Source organism: Clinocottus analis, unplaced genomic scaffold (assembly GCF_023055335.1).
Source record: "Clinocottus analis isolate CAN_PGR_092001 unplaced genomic scaffold, fCliAna1.0.p SCAF_36, whole genome shotgun sequence".
In the NCBI taxonomy this organism is placed as follows: Eukaryota; Metazoa; Chordata; class Actinopteri; order Perciformes; family Cottidae; genus Clinocottus; species Clinocottus analis.
Genome location: NW_027176109.1, coordinates 971,588 through 992,824, shown reverse-complemented (window position 1 = coordinate 992,824; position 21,237 = coordinate 971,588). Strand labels below are relative to the sequence as shown.

General features: G+C 44.0%; 1 protein-coding gene across 1 annotated transcript in view; it reads left to right on the top strand.

Moving 5' to 3' along the window:
- The window catches only part of LOC137799537 (CUB and sushi domain-containing protein 3-like), a gene marked incomplete at its 5' end in the record, with an annotated part of 388,544 nt that overhangs the window by 175,688 nt on the left and 191,619 nt on the right, over window positions 1-21,237 (top strand). Inside the window, one exon of the mRNA XM_068596333.1 lies at window positions 7,255-7,477. Coding sequence (XP_068452434.1) covers window positions 7,255-7,477 — 223 coding nt within the window. The remainder of the gene's footprint in view (window positions 1-7,254; window positions 7,478-21,237) is intronic.

The window sequence follows — 21,237 nt, the reverse complement described above, 5'->3', positions numbered from 1 at the left end:
TGTATGGCGTCTGGCGCGGCAGTAGCTCAGCTGGTGTGCGGCGCGCTGGCGATCACTCATGAGGTGGCTCAATCCCCGGCCCTTCTTTCCCATTTGTTGAAGTGTCCTTGAGCAGGACATCCCAACCCCGAATGCTTCCAGATGTACGTGTGAAAGATGTCCGCCGCTCGGGTCGAAGGCATCTGCCAAACGACCCGATGTGACCTCCTGGAACGATTCTCCCGATGCAGCATCCGGATCTTTCCTCTGGCGCCGGAGACCCGGGTCGTCCATTGGCCGAGTCCGGTGGACTCGCCTGATGTCCTCCCAGACAAACACCCAACAAACTGTCTTCAACAGAAGTCTTTCTTTCACGACCTGAAAGCCATCCAGGCAACAATCTGCATCGATGTAACACGTCATACAGCAAGTGCAGAAGCAGATGGACATTTCAAGTCCCAGCATGCCCCATTCAGTCACAGTTTTGGCTTTAAATACCCTTCATGTACCGCCCACGTTTCTAAAAACGCATCATACAACAAGTACAATAGCATACGCTAATTTTAAGACCCAGCATGCCTCAGTGAGACAATGTTTTCCCACAAAAAAAGTACTTTTTCCATTTTTTAACCGAACAACACAGTTTTTTTGACTGAAACTCCTTCGTAACGCCCCGATGGTTTGTTTTATTGTGTTTTATTGTGTTTTACTGTGATTTATTGTGATTCATACAAAACATACAATAAACACGAGTATTGGAATTAATTTGGGGTTCCTCCGACGACTCAAACAGGGAAAAGAGGCCAATACTGGTTCCACAGTTTAACGGGTTAATTCATGAAGTTCACGCTGACTGGTGCCAAAAGGGGGCGCTACAACATTTCTTTTATTACCAGGGCATGGAACGCCATTAATCAACCTCAAACACTTTCATTTCAGCATTGCTGTGATTGCTCTAAGCCTCTGGCTTTAGTGAGATAAGATGAACCTCGTTGTCTTGTTGGGGGAGAAAAACTAGTTTAAACTACGGGACGATGGACGGTCGACAAAAGACAAAAACACACAATAGACGGCAGATAAATTCAATACAGTTTAAGGACAATATTGCAAAAATGGAACATAAATTTGCCGCAATCTTTTTTTCCTCTGAAATTCAACAGTTTCGCTGCCGGAGGGACAGAAAGAGAAGAGTTTGTCTGGCGGTTAAATCTGCCCCGTGAGATCCTGAAGCAATTACCTGCAGGGAGCTGCAGGTCACACTGCGAATGTTTATTCTGCCAGCGCGTTTAATCACGCTCTGTTCAAAAAGTAGTGCATTGGGATGGGCAATCTTTCATACCCATCAGCAATCATCCATTACCCGATGGGCTGTTTGTCACTCATAATAATTTGGACGGCAGTAAAAGACTCCCCCTCCACTCTCTCCACTGCACATAATCATTTCTCTTTATGGCCCAGCAACAAATCTACATTAATGTTGAAGGACAACGTGTTGCCTGTTTACTTCTTTTGGGGGCTCGCGTCCCTTTTTCTCCGGCGCTTCGCTCACAAAAAAAAGCCACAAACGTCGTCTCTCATAAACCTTAAATAATGTATTTAGCGCTGCAACAAAACCACATCATCAATACGATGCAGAAACGTATTTTCCTGTTTTCAGAATCTCATTCTGCTCCTGCAGAGCGACGCTGTGCATCACCTGCAAAACATCTCGAGTATTCACACCAGGCGAGGACGAGATAATCACATTCAGTAGTCTTGGTTCACCCTTTGCATTAGTGAAAAGCTCTGCAAGGCCGACACACACACACACACACACACACACACTCACACAAGCATGCATGTAATCACACGCATTCGATTCAAACTGACAAAGAAACAAATCCTTTCAGAAATCTCATCAGAGGGAATAAGAGACAACTGCCTCTCCGACCGCCTGCGTCTTTTTGCTCGCCGATCGCTTCACGAGCGTCAAACGCGCGGCGGAAAGAAGCGTGTTGTGTGTGTGTGTGTGTGTGTGTGTGTGTGTGTGTGTGTGTGTGTGTGTGTGTGTGTGCGTATCCAAAGAGGCCACAGGGGTAAATGTAAGTATTTGAGGAACAGCTGGGGCTGCTGCTCTCGAGCTGTCTGTCATCCCGCTGAGGCGTTCTTCTTCTTCTTCTTCTTCTTCTTCTTCTTCCCCCGGACTCGTGCATTATGATACTGATTCATATTTCTCATCCGCATTTCCCCCACTGCGCAATCACAGCATGTTGTTAATTTGGTTTTTCTCGGCATCATTTCACGGTCGGGTGTTGCAGCGTGGCGCTAACGTGGGATCTGGGGAAAACCCCAGAGGGGGTTGCTGAAGTGATGACAGAGGTGGCAAAGGGCCAACAGGACGACGGTGGGACTCAAAGAAGACACGCTGAGCGCTAAAGGGACGTAGCACAGGTCGTCCTGCACGGACGAAGCACATCTGCTTGTTTTTCCATCATCTGAAGATGAACGAGTGTAAAGATGTCTGTTAGCCGCAGTTCTCATGGAGATGACAGGGATTAACATATATCAAGCTCATGTGATTCATGGCATTGAAAAAGGGGGATTGTGATTCATCCTGGAAAAACAAACGGGGAGGGGGGGGGGGGGTAGATGAAGGGAGAGGGAGGAGGGGGCAACTGGCTGAAGAGGCAATCAATGTGAGAAGTTGAGTGGGATGAAGAGAGGGTGATACTGAAAGGATGAAAGGAGGACGGAGATCTGAGAAGGAGACCGAGGGACAGAGAGGAGGAAAGAGGGAAATTAATATCTCGGCAACGAGCATCTGTTCTGTCGTCTTTGGGACATCACAACAATCAGACGCACAAACATGGCGGCGCCGTGCACACAAACAGCGTCGCTCTGAACACAAGTTATCTGATATCTTGACAAACACAGAGCTGTTTCAGGGCCGAGCGGAGACGCTCTCTGGATGCTAACCGAGTGGTCGTGACGCCAGAGAGGGAAGGAGGACGCGGTGGCAGCGTCCGCTATCCCACAGTCCTCTTTCCCATGATGCCGTAGCGTCCACGCACTCGACTCGAGGACCGCCGGTTCGCTCGCAGTGACCGTCAGCGACGCTAACGAGACTCACAGAACAGCCGCACCGAAGCTACTGAGCGGCTAAATTAGCACTGGTTGCTACTCGGCTACCCGTCTCACCCCCTTGCAACCCGACCACGGTGCTCACTGCGTCCCTGTGATTGGCCGCAGAGAGCGAGAGGCGGTCGGGCGATCGGGCGACCCCTCCCCCCCCAACCTCCAGGCACCTGTACGTCGCCGCTACGCGACTGTTCAACGACAGCTGATGATTAGCGACCTCCGCCAGCTTCCGCCGTTCCTCAGCCGAATCCTCGGGCGTTCCTGCGGAGAAAAGTCCCAAAAAATCCAATGCGTTGAGATTAAAAAAAGATGGACGACAATCGGCGAATGCAAAACTCGATCCAGGACTTCCGGTCGCCTCTGCGTTCAAACAGCTAGCATACACCTTCAGTCGCGGAGCTTGAGGCTAGCTCCTTCATTAGCTTCCCCCTCATGCTAACGCGTTCATCTCTTCTCCCGTGCGCGGTTGGCGCTGCGATGCTAACAGGGGGCGGAGCCAAAAACAAAGTTCCCGTCACAAGAAACAGTCCGCAACCAAAAAGTTCCACTTCCTGTGTCTCATGTCTGACTCGTTATGAGCTCTTAAAGAGACAGTCACCTGATGCTAACTCATGCGGTAACATCTTGTTTTTTACCTTCCATTCACTCTTGAATCTTCAAACAGTAATAAAAACACACAGTGACCTTCTTATGCATACAATTACACATCCTTTATGATATGCTTTATTATAAATGAGTACATCCCTCCCCTGCATCGTAATGTGCACATTAAACACGTCTTTATATGCACGTGCAGGTCCAACTCTACATCCTCTTGATCCTCAGCTTCCTCATCATCAAGCTTCATCATCATTCAGTCGCCGTGGCTGTTTTTTTTTCCGCCTCCCTTGCGTTGCAGAATTCTGGATGACGAAGCCGTTCTACATACCTGGCGGTGCGAAGCGAGTGTCCAACCTCCTCAATGTCACCGCGACACCGAGGAGCTCGTCTTTGACACCGCAATAAACTCACCGACGGCCAGCCGGTGGAGCCGAGGGGGGGGGGGGGGTTTAAGTACCTCTGCATCATCCCGGACAGCAACCTGAGTTACGATCATTGCAGCGCAGACATCACAGAGACTCTCTGACGTGGAGCCTCAGTATGAAGTGCTGCTGCAGCCGGTTGCTCCCGCTGCAGCCGGTTGCTCCCGCTGCAGCCGGTTGCTCCCGCTGGATCCGGTTGCTCTCGCTGGATCCGGTTGCTCCCGCTGGATCCGGTTGCTCCCGCTGGATCCGGTTGCTCCCGTTGGAACCGGTTGCTCCCGTTGGATCCGGTTGCTCCCGTTGGATCCGGTTGCTCCTGCTGCAGCCGGTTGCTCCCGCTGGATCCGGTTGCTCCCGCTGCAAGCCAGCTGCTGCGTCGCCGTCCTCACGCTTCACCCACCCAAAAAAAAACCAGCACCTGAAAATCACTAACTTATCTTCCAGAATAATTGGCCTTCCACTTCCCAATCTGCCGGCTCCGGCTGACGCCGCCGCCACCTGCCACTCTGCTCCACCCGCCTCCACCCGCCTCCCCTCCGGCTGCAGACGACCAATCTGTGGAGGCTTTAGGAGCGGCTTCCTGCCATCGATCAAAGCTGCTTCAAACGGCTCCGGCTCACTTAAAGAAGCTCGTCTTGTTTTCTGTGTTGCTGGTTTTCTTTTGGCTTGTTGTCAATGTTGTTTCTGCGTGCGAGTACTGACGTCCTCTGTAGGGCGACGATGAAGAAGAGAAACTCAAACAGTCATCCTCGCGCGGCTGCTTCGCGGCCCACAGACGCGTCAGAGCGTTGCTGTCAAACATACGGCCCGTGGGCCGGACCCGGGCCGCCAAAGGGCTCCAGCTTTCGTGGCGCTGTCAGGGAGGAGCACCGACGATCGGGAGGTAAACGGGCGTTGAGACGACTTTCAGGGAGAAAGAACAAAGCTGCAAAACGGAGGATAAAGTTTTTGGGACATATAAAGTCGTTAAAAGTGGATCACGTCACAAAGCTGCAGAGAGAGAGAGAGAGAGAGAGAGAGAGAGAGAGAGAGAGCAGATGAACATCTGATTGCTGGTCTTTATGTTTCTAGTTTATTGTAGAAAGACCTTAAAAAACCTTCACACAATGATTCAGACAGAGAGAAATATTGTTGTTATGGATGCGTTATGTGTGTGGACTAATGAAGACTTCAGTGTGTGTTCGTGCTTCACTAATGCTAAACAGTTAGCGCTCATTATGCAGCGCTACCTCTATGACTTATGCTAAGAGAAGCATCCATATGCAGCACCGTCCCAGCAGCAAACACACAAACACCTTCACAGTCACACTGAGGACGTGCAGAGGGCCGTTCTGGTGAAGCCGATATTCCCGAGCGCTCCTGAAAGCAGCATAACGCTGCGTGTGGGTCGGGTGGTGCTGCTCCTGAAGGCGGCGCGTCAACGCCGCAAATCCATGTCATGATTACCCTGATGGCCGGATGCTGCCGCGAATAATTACAATTTAGACATGCAGCAGACCATGACAGACACCCCTCCTCCGCCTCCTCCTCCACCTCCACTTCCTCCTCCTCCTCCTCCACCTCCTCCACTGCATGTGGAGCAGCAGCTCGTCCCCCAGGTAGCGCCTTACAAACCTGCAGGTGAGATATTCTGTATCCATCACTGGATCAGAAGGTCGGGCCTCTCCACCCGGCTGCAGCAGCATGAGTTGCTCTCATGGGCGGTGCTTATCTGCACAGAGAGAGATCGACTCCACCGTCAGGGACTCTGGGTCCAGCAGCCCTGTGAGGAGGAGGAGGAGGAGGAGGAGGAGGAGGAGGAGGAAGAGGAAGTCCTGAAGGTGCTGCAAGATGTTCAAGATTGTTGGAGACAATATAAAAAAATATATAGAAATGTTCCGCAGAATTATCCTATTGAGATAACAGACTTGTTTTGTTTTTTGTTGTAGAAATACAAACAGCTGGGAGGGTTTGTCCAAAAAAAAGAGAATGAAACCGCTTCACAAAGAGAGAAATTAATTGTCAGTTTGTCTCTGAGTTAAACAGTTTTTTGCATCGTTTGACAAGAAGGGAACAAACAGCAGTGCTTTAGCTCGAGAGAAGACGTTTCAGAGACCTTTGTGTTCTCCTTCACATGCTCCATCGTGCAAAGTCCTTTACCTCCCGAGTGTGAGGAGATCATTCCACGAGGAGTTAATTGTGAACCTTACATCTTAATTAAATGTGTGTTCTGTGAGACAACGTGCGAGATATTAGAAGTCGGTTCTGCTTGTTTGTCTGGTGAGTTCAGGTCTTAGTGTGGCAGTGCTGGATGTGGAAGACGTGAAAGAATAGTGGTGTGATCATGAGATGAAATGTGTATCTTCACCGTCTGTGCACGAGTGAGAAGTTTGTTTGGAGGTTCAGTTTCTTTGCTGTGACACATTTGCTCATTTACATAAACGCAGGAAGGTCAGCGAGCGATGCTGTGATGCTCCAGCCGATACGCATTGACTCCTTGATGGCAGCGAGGTGCAGAGAGGTGTGTTGTGTTGTGTGTTGTGTGTGCTGTGTGTGTTGTGTGTGCTGTGTGTGTTGTGTGTGCTGTGTGTGTTGTGTGGGCTGTGTGGGCTGTGGAAGTGAGCGTTCAGGCCTCGTGGCAGCAGACTGGAGGACCTCGCTCGTTGCTCGTCTCCGGAGGCTTTTTTGACCCACTTTGGGCGATCGAAAGCTTTTTGTCCGGTGCACCGTTGAACAAACACACCGATGGCTTCAATGTGCATTTCTTCCATACTGACAGCAGTGTTCGTCCCAGACTATTGTTTTGTTTGTCTTCTCGTGCGAATGGGAAGTGAGACGTGGCCTCGTGCTGCTCGTTGCCAGGTTCCCTCTCAGCGTCTGCCAGATCAGAACAATGTGCAGTTTTTTTTACAAACAATTTGTTCCCAGTTAAAGAAATATTGCACCTTGACTTCACTTGACTGCATGCAGATGTTACCAAGAACACCTGACTTGGAACAGCATCTGTAGGAGTTTTACCCTTGTTTAGTTTATGTACTGCTGCTCGGGTGTGTGCAGGCAAAGTGAAGCACATTCTCTCCTTTTCTGTTGTGCATAAAGAGCTTTTCTTCTGTCTGGTACGGTGCATGTTATACTCACTGTGTTTTCCTCTCTCCAGGTTTCATCCATACATGCGGAGGCACTTTAAAAGGGAGGAACGGGACGATAGAAAGCCCCGGCTTTCCGTACGGATATCCAAACGGAGCAAACTGCACCTGGGTGGTTGTCGCCGAGGAGGGCAGCAGGATTCATATAGTTTTTCAATCTTTCGCTGTGGAGGAGGAATACGACTTTTTATCTTTGTACGACGGGCATCCGCACCCGGCCAACTTCAGGACCAGGTAAGCGAGCAGCAGGAAGTACAGGAGCCTTTCATGCTCACCTGTAATGGAAGCTTCCTCTTTAACGCTCACATGACCGATGCCCTGCACGCTGCCCGCTCGGTCCTGATGAAACGTCTCTTTGCAAAACTGAAGACGGTTGTGATTTAGATTTTACACGTAAAATGCAAAATGTGTTTCGGTTTCAAAGGAAACGAACCTGCAAAGATGTTTCTGGGACATTTCACCAGACAGTGTGCAGTATTTGATCGTCTGGAGAGTCATACATGTTGATTTTCTTTCAAAAGGAGGAAAGAAAAGCACTTGATTCTGTTTAAAACACCAAAACGTTTCATCCACATGAGTAAAGTTATGTTTTCACGAGAGATATGAAGAATCTTTAACTATCAAACTGTCAATTTCCAGCTTTAGGGACATTTTATCACAGAGCTGAGTGCAACACATCCAAACATGCGTCTGTATCTCATGTGAAGAGCCTTTAAAAGATGAATTTAAGAAATGATGTGAAATCAAGAAAAAGACCTGAGACCTTAAATTATGAGTTTAGATTTCATTCAGATATCAAACCGAGAGCGTCGAGAAGAATCCAGAGCAGATATTAATGAACGGGCTGCAGCTTTGTTGGCTCTCGTGACGCACACGGTCAGCTGTGGAGACGCAACACAAAACCAACACAAACACGTCTCCTGTTGACACCGAGCAGACACACTAATGTTGACTCAGTTTGTTTCTGCTCACAAAAGATTCACGTTCAAGTCACACGGGAAGATTCTTTCACATATATATATATATATATATATATATATATATATATATATATATGTAGTACCCATCTCTTCAGTGCCTCTAACAGAATTATTTGTCTCTCCCTGTGTTTGATTTTACGAGACGGTTAATTCAAACTATGCAGCTAAGTTGTGTTTCATGATTTAATTTAGTAAATAAAAATGAATACATGTGGTGAGGAGACTGTCCATGAGCGTACTGAACCCCAACGCATGAACACATCATGAGGGACGTCTGGCTCCTTTAGGGATGTATAGAGAAAGACAGTATAGACATATTACTCTATATAGTGATGAAAGACAGTATAGATATAATACTTTATATAGTGATGAAAGACAGTAAAGATATATTACTTTATGTAGTGATGAAAGACAGTATAGATGTATTACTTTATGTAGTGATGAAAGACAGTATAGATATATTACTTTATGTAGTGATGAAAGACAGTATTGATATATTACTTTATGTAGTGATGAAAGACAGTATTGATATATTACTTTATGTAGTGATGAAAGACAGTATAGATATATTACTTTATGTAGTGAACGTATAGATAAAGACAGTATTGATATAATACTTTATGTAGTGATGAAAGACAGTATTGATATAATACTTTATGTAGTGATGAAAGACAGTATTGATATAATACTTTATGTAGTGATGAAAGACAGTATTGATATAATACTTTATGTAGTGAACGTATAGATAAAGACAGTATTGATATATTACTTTATGTAGTGATGAAAGACAGTATAGATATAATACTTTATGTAGTGATGAAAGACAGTATAGATGTATTACTTTATGTAGTGATGAAAGACAGTATAGATGTATTACTTTATGTAGTGAACGTATAGATAAAGACAGTATTGATATATTACTTTATGTAGTGATGAAAGACAGTATTGATATATTACTTTATGTAGTGATGAAAGACAGTATTGAAGGTTCATCAGTCTTCCTGGAGAATGTTGAAGTTTCTTTTGTCGGGTCGTTAGATTAAATCCTTAATATTTGGTTGTTTGCGCATAAAAAAAGAGTAAATATTACTGTTTTCATGAGTTTCAGTCATTTCTGGATCTTCTATTTCCTGCTTTTTCCAGAATGAATCCTGCATCATTTTGTGTTTGGATTTCAAAGGTTTCGCGTTTCTTCTCGTGGAATAAATGAAATAAACTCCTTCTAGATAAGCGAGCCGTGTACTATTTGAAGATTATCTCTCCTTCAACCCGTCAAAAGCTTTATTTTAAAGGACATCTTGGTGTGATGATCCACTTGCATTCAGAAAGCCTTCTCCATCAGCGTTTCACTGTAAAACAACTCCAAAAGACTAAATTAGTTCCTCGAGGTCACGCGCTAATAAAATGATGTATAGCGACGAGTGAGATTGAAGAGGAATTATTCACAAGCTGAATGACTTCAGATACTCAAAAGATTATGTTGCATAATGCTGTTTTCAAGGTCAGGCTCATGAAAGGTTTGTCAGCGCGCCGGTTGACTTCGCATCACTTAATGATGGCACACATATTAATCTCTGCATATTTTATTGTTTAAAGGCCTCTGACACATCGCGCCTGATGTCTGGGCCCATGAGCAATTACACAGCACTTCCTGACATTGCTGTGACTTTGCATTTATTTATTTTTCTCCCCCAAAAGTGTGGTAAAGTGATGTATTCTTCTGTGTGAGTCTCTTAAATTAAGCCACACAACCAGGACACACATCTTCCACCACGGCCTCACACCCCTGTGTTAGAAACAGAGGGGATTTTAATGCTCGCAATTTGAGTTTAATGGCGGCTAAATTGCACAACATCAACAAAGTGATGTGTTTAGTGATCACACGCTCGCCGTCCACGTTGCCGAGATAAATCTCATCCGGCTGTCGAGTGTAAACCGCCGTTGTCACCGAGCCAGGGTTTTTACTCCGTTGCCAATAATAACTTTTAGATTGTGTGACTCTGTTCGACCTCCGTGTGATTTGGGTAAATCAGCGCATCTGGGACGCTCCATCGACGCAGCGGGCGTCTCTCAATCACAATTAACATCAGCCTCAAATGCATAATAATAGTTTAAAAAAAGAAAGGAGAGACACTCTGGTGCTCCTTCAGGTACTTGTACGAGCAGTACTTGCATGTAATGCTGCTTTATTGGTACTCCACTACATCTTAGTGAGACATATTGTACTTTTTTATTCCATTGCATTCATTTCACAGCTGTAAAACATTTGATGTTTAGAGAATAAGGTTTTACTTTTACTGAAATGATTGTTGCTGCCGTTACATAACATACATAATAGTACTTTAACGAGAATTGGATTTTGAATGCAGTACTTTTACTTATTTTGGAGTATTTGCATTGTTTAATTTTTGGTTTTAGAACGTTAACATTCAGACGGTGAATTCACGATTGTAAACTAAAGGATATTAGCACAATTCCCCAGTTTTCCTGAACGCAGCACAAATCTCCCACACAAACACGTGAACCTAGCTTAGCTGTTAGCGGTTCAAAGCTAACCGCTAACAGACAGTATGGAGCCAGTGCAGTCTCAATAACTGTAAATGCACACAGAAGAAATCACAAATACATTCCAATGACTTTGATAGAAACACAAATATATTTCTGCATTTGTGTGTTTATTTGTGAGTTGTTCTGCATTCACGAGCTGCTGAAGTCATGTAGTCGTCAACATAAAAGTTGACTTTGTGGGTCGGTTGTGTTGGTGCAGTGGACTCTGAGTGTGTAGCCGTGGCTGATCAGCTGTGTCTGTACACAAGGTTATGGCAGAACAAGGAACCAGAGCGGATGTGTTGCTGAGACTTTATGATTGTAAGGACTCCGTTCAGAGAGGAGGAACGGCACGGAGACTTCTAGCATCCAGACTAAAGCAGATGGCTCAAGTTGTGAAGTGTTTTTTTGTTTTTTTGCTTATCCTTCCCAAACCTCTAAATAGCGACGTTGTTCTTTGTGTTTTAGTCACACTTTTGTTTTTGTTTTCCTTCCCCCAAGTGGTGGATTTCCTCACAACGACGCGCGGAGCCAGAAAATTATAATTCCACGACGCAGTGTCTTCTCCGTGCCGCCGGGCCCCAGATTGTACGCCAGCAGAACGCAGTACTACACAATTAACTCTCTGCACAACAACAAAATCACTCGCAAGGACAAAAACTCCAGCTTCCTTTACCTTTGTGTTCTCATATCTTTTGCATAACTTTGTCAACAACTTAACAAAAAGACGCAGCGCAAACTTCCCCCTTGTTTTGCAGCAAACTATCTTCTGAAAGATGCACATGAGGCGGCGCGCTGCTTTCCTGCTGATGTTCTCCTCTGAATGTACGCCGGTGTGTGTGTGTGTGTGTGTGTGTGTGTGTGTGTGTGTGTGTGTGTGTGCGTGTGTGTGTGTGTGTGTGTGTGTGTGTGTGTGTGTGTGTGTGTGTGTGTGCGTGTGTGTGTGTGTGTGTGTGTCGCTCAGGTGCGTCTGCAGCACAAGAAGGTGAACACAATGACAAAGCTTTTTTTTCCTACTTTCAGGGTAATTATAAATAGAAATCTTGATGGAGATTAAAGACACGTTTTTAATTTATTAATGCTTTTAATTAATTAAGGCCGAGATTCAGAAGGGAACGCGACAAAAAGCGACAGTTCATTTTTAACATAAGAAAGAATCGACATGGTGGTGATGGACCTGATTAGTGCGTCTCCCCATTGATCTTTGTGTTCTCTTTGCGCTGTGAAGCTTCTTTTTTCTCCTCATCTCTCTGTGAGAATGGCCGGTTGGAGCTCGTTATTGTGCTGAGATTCTATATTAAGGATGTTAGAGGACAGGAGTTAGTGTATTAAAGCCTTTTATTACAATGTTGTCCTGCACAAAAGAAATTACCTCATTCATTAAGGTGATTTCTTTTCTTTGTTGCTGCTGCTGCTGCATGCTGTGTTGATACAGGCTTACCTTTTGATTTGATAGACTCATTGTTTGTCTGAAGAAGCCATTCTTCTTGTGAATAATACACCTGTGAACAAGTGATCCGTCTGTCAAGACCCTGAACCTCTAATAATCATGTCTTCATGATGTTACAGCTGATTTATGACGGTTTGCTTGTATGCATGAGTATGTTTTCTCTAATAATCAGAGACCAGGTAGTCGGGGGACTGAGAGATAGAAAAGGTCTCTACGCTACAGTAAAGTGCAACTCGCAGTTCTTCATGATTTTTTACAAGGATTTATTAATCACTTGCCCGACATATTTGAAAATATCTCTCAAACAGTCCAGAAAACGAGACAAATCTATTTGTCTTTAAGCTTTCTAGCCATTGTTGTACATTGAATGTTCTGCTGCGTTTACACCAAAAGCGTTACGAAAATGGCAATGAACTCGTGGTTATTTCCACGCGAGTAACATTCGTAACGCTTTTGGTGTGAACGCAGCTTTATTGTCCAGCAAGTAAACTGACTTTCATATAGAAAAGTAAAGATAAAGTGAAGTTGTTTTCCACAACACTTGTGTTTTTGGTTCTGTAGGTTTCAGTTCTTTTGCTGGTAGAAATGTAGAATTTCACCTCCAATCTTAAATGTTTTGTGAATCCGTGAGAATTTGTTTCTTTTGTCCTCTGGATTACCAAAACCATCTATTTTACCGTCCTCCTCTTCTGGAGACGGTACTTCTGAATGACCGTCCTGCTGAAGGCAGTTCAGGCTTTCTCTTCTATTAATAGTGATAAAATTGCAGTGTTGCTTCTCAGCAGCCACATGTTGTGCAAAAAGGTAATTACCGATGTGGAACTAGTAGTTATCCTTCTTTCTTTCAGCGATTGATTTAAAAGTACACGCATCACTGTGTGGATATCTGTTTTTAAATCGGAACAGAAATGTAAAAATACACATACACAGAACTGAGTTTCCAACTCGTGCTTTCAATCGCAGTAGACTTAGTAAAAGTAACTATGCCTAATGTCGCTCAATTCATTTTTAGTAAAGTTTTTAGGTGCTTGTAGCCTACTTTACTTTATACTTCTAGTCCAGCACATCTCAGAGGGAATTACTGTACATTAGTGGTTACTACTTCGGCCACGTTGCAGATTCAGATACAATATAAATGATAAACTATGAGCTTCTATTAAGGTGTATATATTAAGGTGTATATATTAAGGTGTATATAGCAATGGTGGTTGGCCAATAGAGCCACCAAAAAAAGAGGGAACAAAAAGAAGATATTTATAAAAATATTAATAATAATAATAATAATAATAAATTACACAAATGGTCAATGGAATATACCCAGTGATATTTGTAAAAAAGGATATCTTTGCAAAACATCTGCTTTTCCTGCTTGTCCTCTTTGCTCGTGCACCTCTCAGCTGCCCTCGTGCACGTCTCTGCTATGTCGTGCACGTGGTGGGGGCAGACCCATTCGGCCCAAGAAAGACTAGTCGAAGAAGCAGTTCAGCCAATCACTGATCAAAGATATACCTGTTGGACATGGAGATGGATAATTTATCCAATCAGCGCCCTTAAAAAAGACTTCCGGGAGGGCGGGCCCTAGACTGCGCGTCCCCGTCTCCCTCTGTCAGGGCAGACAAGGCGGCCCCGCCCACTTTAACAACTTGACAGTGTCGAGCAGGAGTCGAGCGCTGCTCTTCACAGAAAACCAAATGCTGACTCGGTATAATCTCTCCTCCAACACCCGTTCGAGAGAAGAACTTTGGCGGAGAAGCTACAGGTAAAACACCTGCTCTCAGATCAGCCGGACCTCTCCATAAGATAGCAGAGTGGCTGAAAGGGAAGGAGCTTCTATGGAGGCGGCTAAGCTACAACCGGGCTGTGTGGCTAAGCTAGCTGCTGGATGCGGTCGTGCTAACTCCGTATTTTACATTTCATGCTTTTTTAAAATTTAAATCAACATGGACCGATCCAGTATGGACAGCTACAGGATTAAGGGACATGAAGCACTTGTCAAAAAAATTAAGAAAACACCAGAACACCAGGAGGACACACATGGGTAACTCCGTCAAGCTACGAAGATAGCATATTGAGCTAGTCAACATCACTACCCACGGACCCAGGACTGCTTTGAAGAAACACTATGAGGTGGATAAAAACAGGCACATTTTAGCTTTTATAATTGATTGTGTGAAGTTTTGTGGGCTTTTGAGCTGCAATTGCATGAGGAGACTGAGTCCCGGAGGAGCAAGAGAGCAGGCACGGCAAGCTACGAGCTGTTTGAAACGAGCTGTTTGACGGCATGATGTCGGTTATTTATGTAAGTAGTTAACCCAATTTGTGTTCTGCCTTTAGAAACTGTTGGTCAATCAATACAAACGTTGTAATAACTGTATGTTTTAAGGAAATTAGAGCGAGTGTTGGCTTTGTGTGTGTGTGTGTGTGTGTGTGTGCGCGTGTGAGTAAGCTAACACAATTGTAAACGGGGCTATTCGCTAACGGTAGCTCACGCGAGACAGCTAACCAGCTCACTTAGCAACCCCAACACTTCCATAACATCACATGACGTCACTTCCTCCGATAACCACCCGCCTCATCCCCTGCTCCACCAATCACAGGCCACAACCCTACCAACAAGCACGCTGCTTCTCTGTGATTGGCCAGAGAGAGTGAGAGACCCCTGACCCCCATACATATATATATATATATATATATATATATATATATATATATATATATATATATATATATATATATACACACACACACACACACTGAATTGTATTAATAAGATGTCCTTATTATGACAAAGTGTTGGAATAAATAAATGTTTGCTGAGATGTATGAAATGGTCCTATCAAAAAAAAATTCCACCAGCCGCCACTGTTACCATATGAATGTATTGAACACTTTAATGCATCAATAATCATAATCAAATGATGTCGGCCCACCGTAGCTTTATTATTTAAAGTAGGCCATTCTGGCTTCACCCCAACCAGTGAATACGAATCCCAATCTAACTGTAATTTGTTTCAGTAATACGATTGTAAAGCCCTCGTCTATTTGAAGTGGAGAACGGTGCAGAAAGCACATGTGCGGTGCAGGAAAACGATGCAGCGGGTTAATGTGAAATTAGTCTCCGACGCGAGGAAGCTTGTCGCCATGCAGTGCACAGAATTGGCCAGAGACAATCCACGTAGACTGGTTGATTGCGGCGAGACCACGTAGAATATAAATAAAACGCAACAATATCGCACGCACCTTAATGAATAATGTGGCTTGTAAGCCGTTCTGGCACCATATCTGTCTTTAGTCCCCAGCCAATCGTTAGTCGTGACGGGTGAAGTGACTGTGTGACTCATTACGACTTGATGAAAATCACCTTCCTAACAACTGAGTAGCTTGAGGTTTTCATGAAGCTAAAGCAGGATTAATGGCCGCGCGGCGCTTCGTTATGTATCTGCTGCTGCTTTGTCACCTCCAACCAGAATAACCTAAATCAAATCTGTGCTTCTCGTCTGTCTCCTCGTCTTCACACAAATGCACCGCAACCACAATGCAGATGGCAGGCGCGGGGGAAGAGGATTAATTACCCTTTTGTCTGCACACCCGTGAACTCATTTGTTGTTTTTTTTGTTGTTGAAATGATTGCTCAAATTTATCCCAGTTTTTGTTTTTGCATTTGACGCCGAGCCTATTTACATCTGGAGAATTACTTCAAGATGCATTCTGCCGGGAAAAAAACAAATTTGATTCTGCATACTAGACACAGAGAAGAGGATGCACACTTATTCTGACCATGCCCCCTTCGTCAGATTCATCTTTGCAATTCAAGAAAATGTTTTTTTTTTCATACCACGCACTTATTAGACAAGAGCCACAGAGGTATTAATTGATGGGATGATTTGACCTTTCATTACTGCAGTTATTAAATCAAAATGTCATGTCTCGGGCTGCTGTAATGAGTTAGGATATGTCATTGCAAAATAAGTCTATTAATCATCTCCTGCTGTTGTTTTTTGTTTTGAGGAGGCGGCTAACAGGCCATTATTAACCAGAGTAACTAAAAACGCTTATGTGCCTCCCATTTCTTACAATAAACTAAAGGCAAGTGATTCACTTTAATTGTTGCTTTGGAGGTGTATGATCAGTCACGACACTTCAGGGCTTCTTCCACCCTCCTGTCTGCTTCCATTTGTTCTTCCTCTTCTCCCCGGTGGACACAGTTTAAGAGCGGTGAAGCAACAAGGCGGAGGTGGGCCGAGGCGAACAAAGAGGCAAAGCGACACGAACGCTGAAGCAGAAGGAAAGCAAAATATGAGCAAAAAGAAGCAGGGAAAGCCAGCGTGACGGAAAGAGCGAGTGCAAAGAGGGAAATGCAGATGGAGGTAGAGAGACAGCGAGTCAGATAGAGGTACATCTCCCTCTCTTTCCCTTTCTCTGGGTGGAATGTCGCTGCAGGACGCACTCATCAGATTGAATGTTGAGGAGGAAATAAGGACGTAGGGAAAGCTTTGTCGTTTTAAAATGGTTCTGAATTATGTTTTGATGCTTTTAATGGTTTCATGTGTCCTGTTTTCTAAAGTAAAAAGCACTTGTTTCCACTGGGGTTTTCAAAGGGAAAGAGGGTAAGTGTCCACTGGTGGGATTTAGGTAAAAGAATAAAGAGTTTAAAGAGCACAAAGGGAGGCTGGTGGGAGCGACCGGAGGTCCACTCTTAGTCGGTAGAAAGCCAAGTTGAAGTCTGTTTGGTACGTCGGCGCCTCTGGTGAGTCCCGGAGCGACGGGTTCCTCGTGCACTTTCAAGTTTAGAGTATTTAGCTGAAGAAGCGATGAGCGCAAGAGGCGAGGAAATAAGGACACGGGGGGAAGTTTTGTTTTAAAATGGTTCCGCATTATGTTTTGATGCTTTTAACGGTTTTGTGTCCTGTTTTCCAAAGTAAAAAGAACTTGTTTCCACTGTTTTTCAAAGGGAAAGAGAGTAAGTGTCCACTGGTGGGGATTTAGGTGAAAGAATAAAGAGTGTAAAGAGGACAAAGGGACGCTCGTGGGGGCAGGCGGATGTGCGTCACACATAAACTTTCCTGCCTTCGGGGCTGACGTCGTGCGCTCAGGTGGAAGGAAGGGCTGCGACCTGTCACACACACACTCACGCCGGCGTTTCCTCCATTCATAAACGCTGCTGTGCAGACGCCGGCGTCTCCTCAGAGCCACAGCGGCGCTTTCAGGTCCACCAATACGGACGCATTAGAACCAGTTTTCTGTCTGACTCCCACTTATTCGTTGAGCTGCAGAGTTTAACATGGCATCGTTCTCTTTGGGCTGTGAACGGGCTCTGAAGGGAATTCATTTCACTGAGCTGTGTCACGGTGAAGGCTGCACTCCACAAAAGCTTTTTCTTTTTATTGTTGCTTTTTGAACAGACTTTTGTTCAAATTCCTTAAATCATTTCCATGCAAAGGAATTATCCCAGACTATCAAAGGTCAAAACTACTAGTAATAATAATAATAATAGTGTTGCTGCATTATCTACTGTACATTGAACAACTTTGTTTGTTCTGGAATCTTTGTCACAAAACGATTGTGTATTTCTATCCAAACAAACCTTTACGTGTGTGTGTGTATGTATGTATGTATATATGTATATATATGTGTATATATATGTATGTATGTATATATATATGTGTGTGTGTGTGTATGTATATATATAGATATATGTGTATATATGTGTATATATCTATATATAGATATATGTATGTGTGTATATGTATGTATTTGTATAATATATATATATATATATATATATATATATATATATATGTGTGTGTATATATATTTTAATGAATACTTTGTAATATTAAATCCATAGATTTAATAAAACAAAATGAATCCAGGTCATTTTAAAGGGGTAGTGACACAAAAAGGATTTTTATTAAAAAAGTACAAATAAAATTAAGAATTTGTGATGATCAAAAACAAATTGAGGAATTTCTGGAATCCTGATGATGAGGAAATAAATGTATTGCAAAGATATTTACACTTAAAGCTCCGTCGGGTCCCTTTTGACTCATGTTGTGTCTCCAAACTCTGATTTCCTCTTGGTGAGCGTTCATGTTTACTGTGAAACCATAAATTGGTGCACTTTGACCGTCATGAAGCGAAGATGCCCCAGTGAGTCCATCCTATCAGATTAGGGCCTAATCCGGTGTTTTTTCAGGATGTCCTTTGTAGAAGTGAAGCTCCTTGTGAGCGCGGCCAACGAGCCCCTGGTGCTCTTTTGTCAACGTTTTCCAATCGTTCGCCTGATGCTGCTGTTGCCAAAGCAACACGTGGCGGTGAAGGTGGCGCTCTTTGTCTTCCTCTGGCGTCACGATGTGCTTCTTTGCTTTTTAACAAACCATCACTTGAGACATCCTGACGGCACGCTGAAGACTTCCTGATGGGTCGATGTCTCAAAATGTCAGCTGCTCTTTTTAAAGAAAGTAATTAAGAACGAGTGTTTCCCTTCTGACGGTCGCACACTTTGCTCTTCAGGTTTTTGTCTTTTAATTATTTCTGCTTCATCTGGACCCGTGTGACCCGACCGAGCCAGAGATAAGTCTTTCACCGCCTCCTCTTGATCCGCCTCACCGGCCCTGAGAGAGACGTCTTCCCCTCGTGACGTGAACCCGTGACGCCTCCGTCCTCTGGCTTTGTTCAGCTCGTCTGTTCTGCAGCGATCCCTTCACCTCGCGGGCATCGTGCTCTTAAGGAAATACCTTCTTTCTTTGTTTTTCAGCGTTGCGTTTGTTTTTCTGTTCCCTGTTATTGTCTCTGTCTCTTTTGGTCGCACTTTATAATGAGTACACACTATTTAGCGTTATTAAAGTGTGAATAAACACTTAATTCATCATTTCTAAAGCATTATTCCAACATGAACACAGATATAAATGTTTCATTCTTGATTAATAATATCACTAAAACTTAATTAACGAGTAGTAACTACTGAATTCATCATGAATTGCAGTATTAAAACACGTTTATAAAGTGCATATCTAAATCATGTGCATAAATAAATGCATGAATAAATAACATTTCATTCTTTATATATTTTACTAACACTTTATGAAGTATTTTATGAATCATATATAAGTCCTCGATACTTAATTTACAAATGGGGAATCCACCATTTATAAACTACCTGAGAGAGAGTACAAGTACAACATAACTACTAAATATACATGAAACATGAGAGTACAAGTACAACAATACTACTGAACAACCTGAGAGAGTAAAAGTACAACATTAATAATAAACATGCACTAAACCACAGAGTAAAAGTACAACATTACTACATGAAACCTGAGAGAGTACAAATACAAGTATGAAAACCCAACCATGAAACGCATAATAGCTTATTATTCAACAATAAAACGTGTAACTGTTTATGAATTGCATACTAATGCGGTACTAATTCTTTTAGTAATACTAAATAGTGTGTACTTATCAGGAAGTACTTCCTGCCTCTCTTCCTCTCCGGTCAGAGCGGCAACACAAAGTAAAGATTTATTTCGCTCAACTTCTTTTTATTAATGGACAAACGTCTGTTTTCCATTCGTCCAATCACTGAGTCGTCTCCTCTCGGTGTCGTGTACCTGCAGCCGGCGGCGTGGGCGGCAGCCACCTTTTTTATGTTTCTTTTTTTTTTTGCGAGTGTGTGTTTCCTGCAGCCGCTGATTGTTCTGCGGTTTCTGTTCGGCTCGGCCTGTAATTAGAGCCCCCGTGGATCCTCCCTCGCTCTGACTTTTGGGTAAAAGGGGCCTAATTTTCAAGACTATCGCAGCTTGATCTCCAACTGTTTCATTGAGTAGAGAGAAAGATGGAGGGCTTGTTAGCTCCACGCCGAGCGCCGGGCACCAGCGAGCGAGGCTTCTCCGCAGCTTCTCTCCAGCGAGGCTTCCAGGAGCAGAAGCTCACGTGTTCTCGCCCCACATTCCCTCGTGACCTCCGGATGGAGACGAGGTTCAACGCCAGGAGACGCTGGAGGCAACGCCGCTTCTGTGAGGGAGCTACTGGACGCCACGAGTCACTTCACGCCGGGAAAACACCAGATCCTACAGCCAAGCTCTGAAGAGGACAAGTACAACGTTACTGCTAAACAACCTGAGAGTACAACGTTACTGCTAAACAACCTGAGAGAGTACAACGTTACTGCTAAACAACCTGAGAGTACAACGTTACTGCTAAACAACCTGAGAGTACAACGTTACTGCTAAACAACCTGACAGAGAGTACAACGTTACTGCTAAACAACCTGACAGAGAGTACAACGTTACTGCTAAACAACCTGAGAGTACAACGTTACTGCTAAACAACCTGAGAGTACAACGTTACTGCTAAACAACCTGACAGAGAGTACAACGTTACTGCTAAACAACCTGAGAGTACAACGTTACTGCTAAACAACCTGAGAGTACAACGTTACTGCTAAAGAACCTGAGAGTACAACGTTACTGCTAAACAACCTGAGAGTACAACGTTACTGCTAAAGAACCTGAGAGTACAACGTTACTGCTAAACAACCTGAGAGTACAACGTTACTGCTAAACAACCTGAGAGAGTACAACGTTACTGCTAAACAACCTGAGAGAGTACAACGTTACTGCTAAACAACCTGAGAGTACAACGTTACTGCTAAACAACCTGAGAGTACAACGTTACTGCTAAACAACCTGAGAGTACAACGTTACTGCTAAACAACCTGAGAGTACAACGTTACTGCTAAACAACCTGAGAGTACAACGTTACTGCTAAAGAACCTGAGAGTACAACGTTACTGCTAAACAACCTAAGAGTACAACGTTACTGCTAAACAACCTGAGAGAGTACAACGTTACTGCTAAACAACCTGAGAGAGTACAACGTTACTGCTAAACAACCTGAGAGAGTACAACGTTACTGCTAAACAACCTGAGAGTACAACGTTACTGCTAAAGAACCTGAGAGTACAACGTTACTGCTAAAGAACCTGAGAGTACAACGTTACTGCTAAACAACCT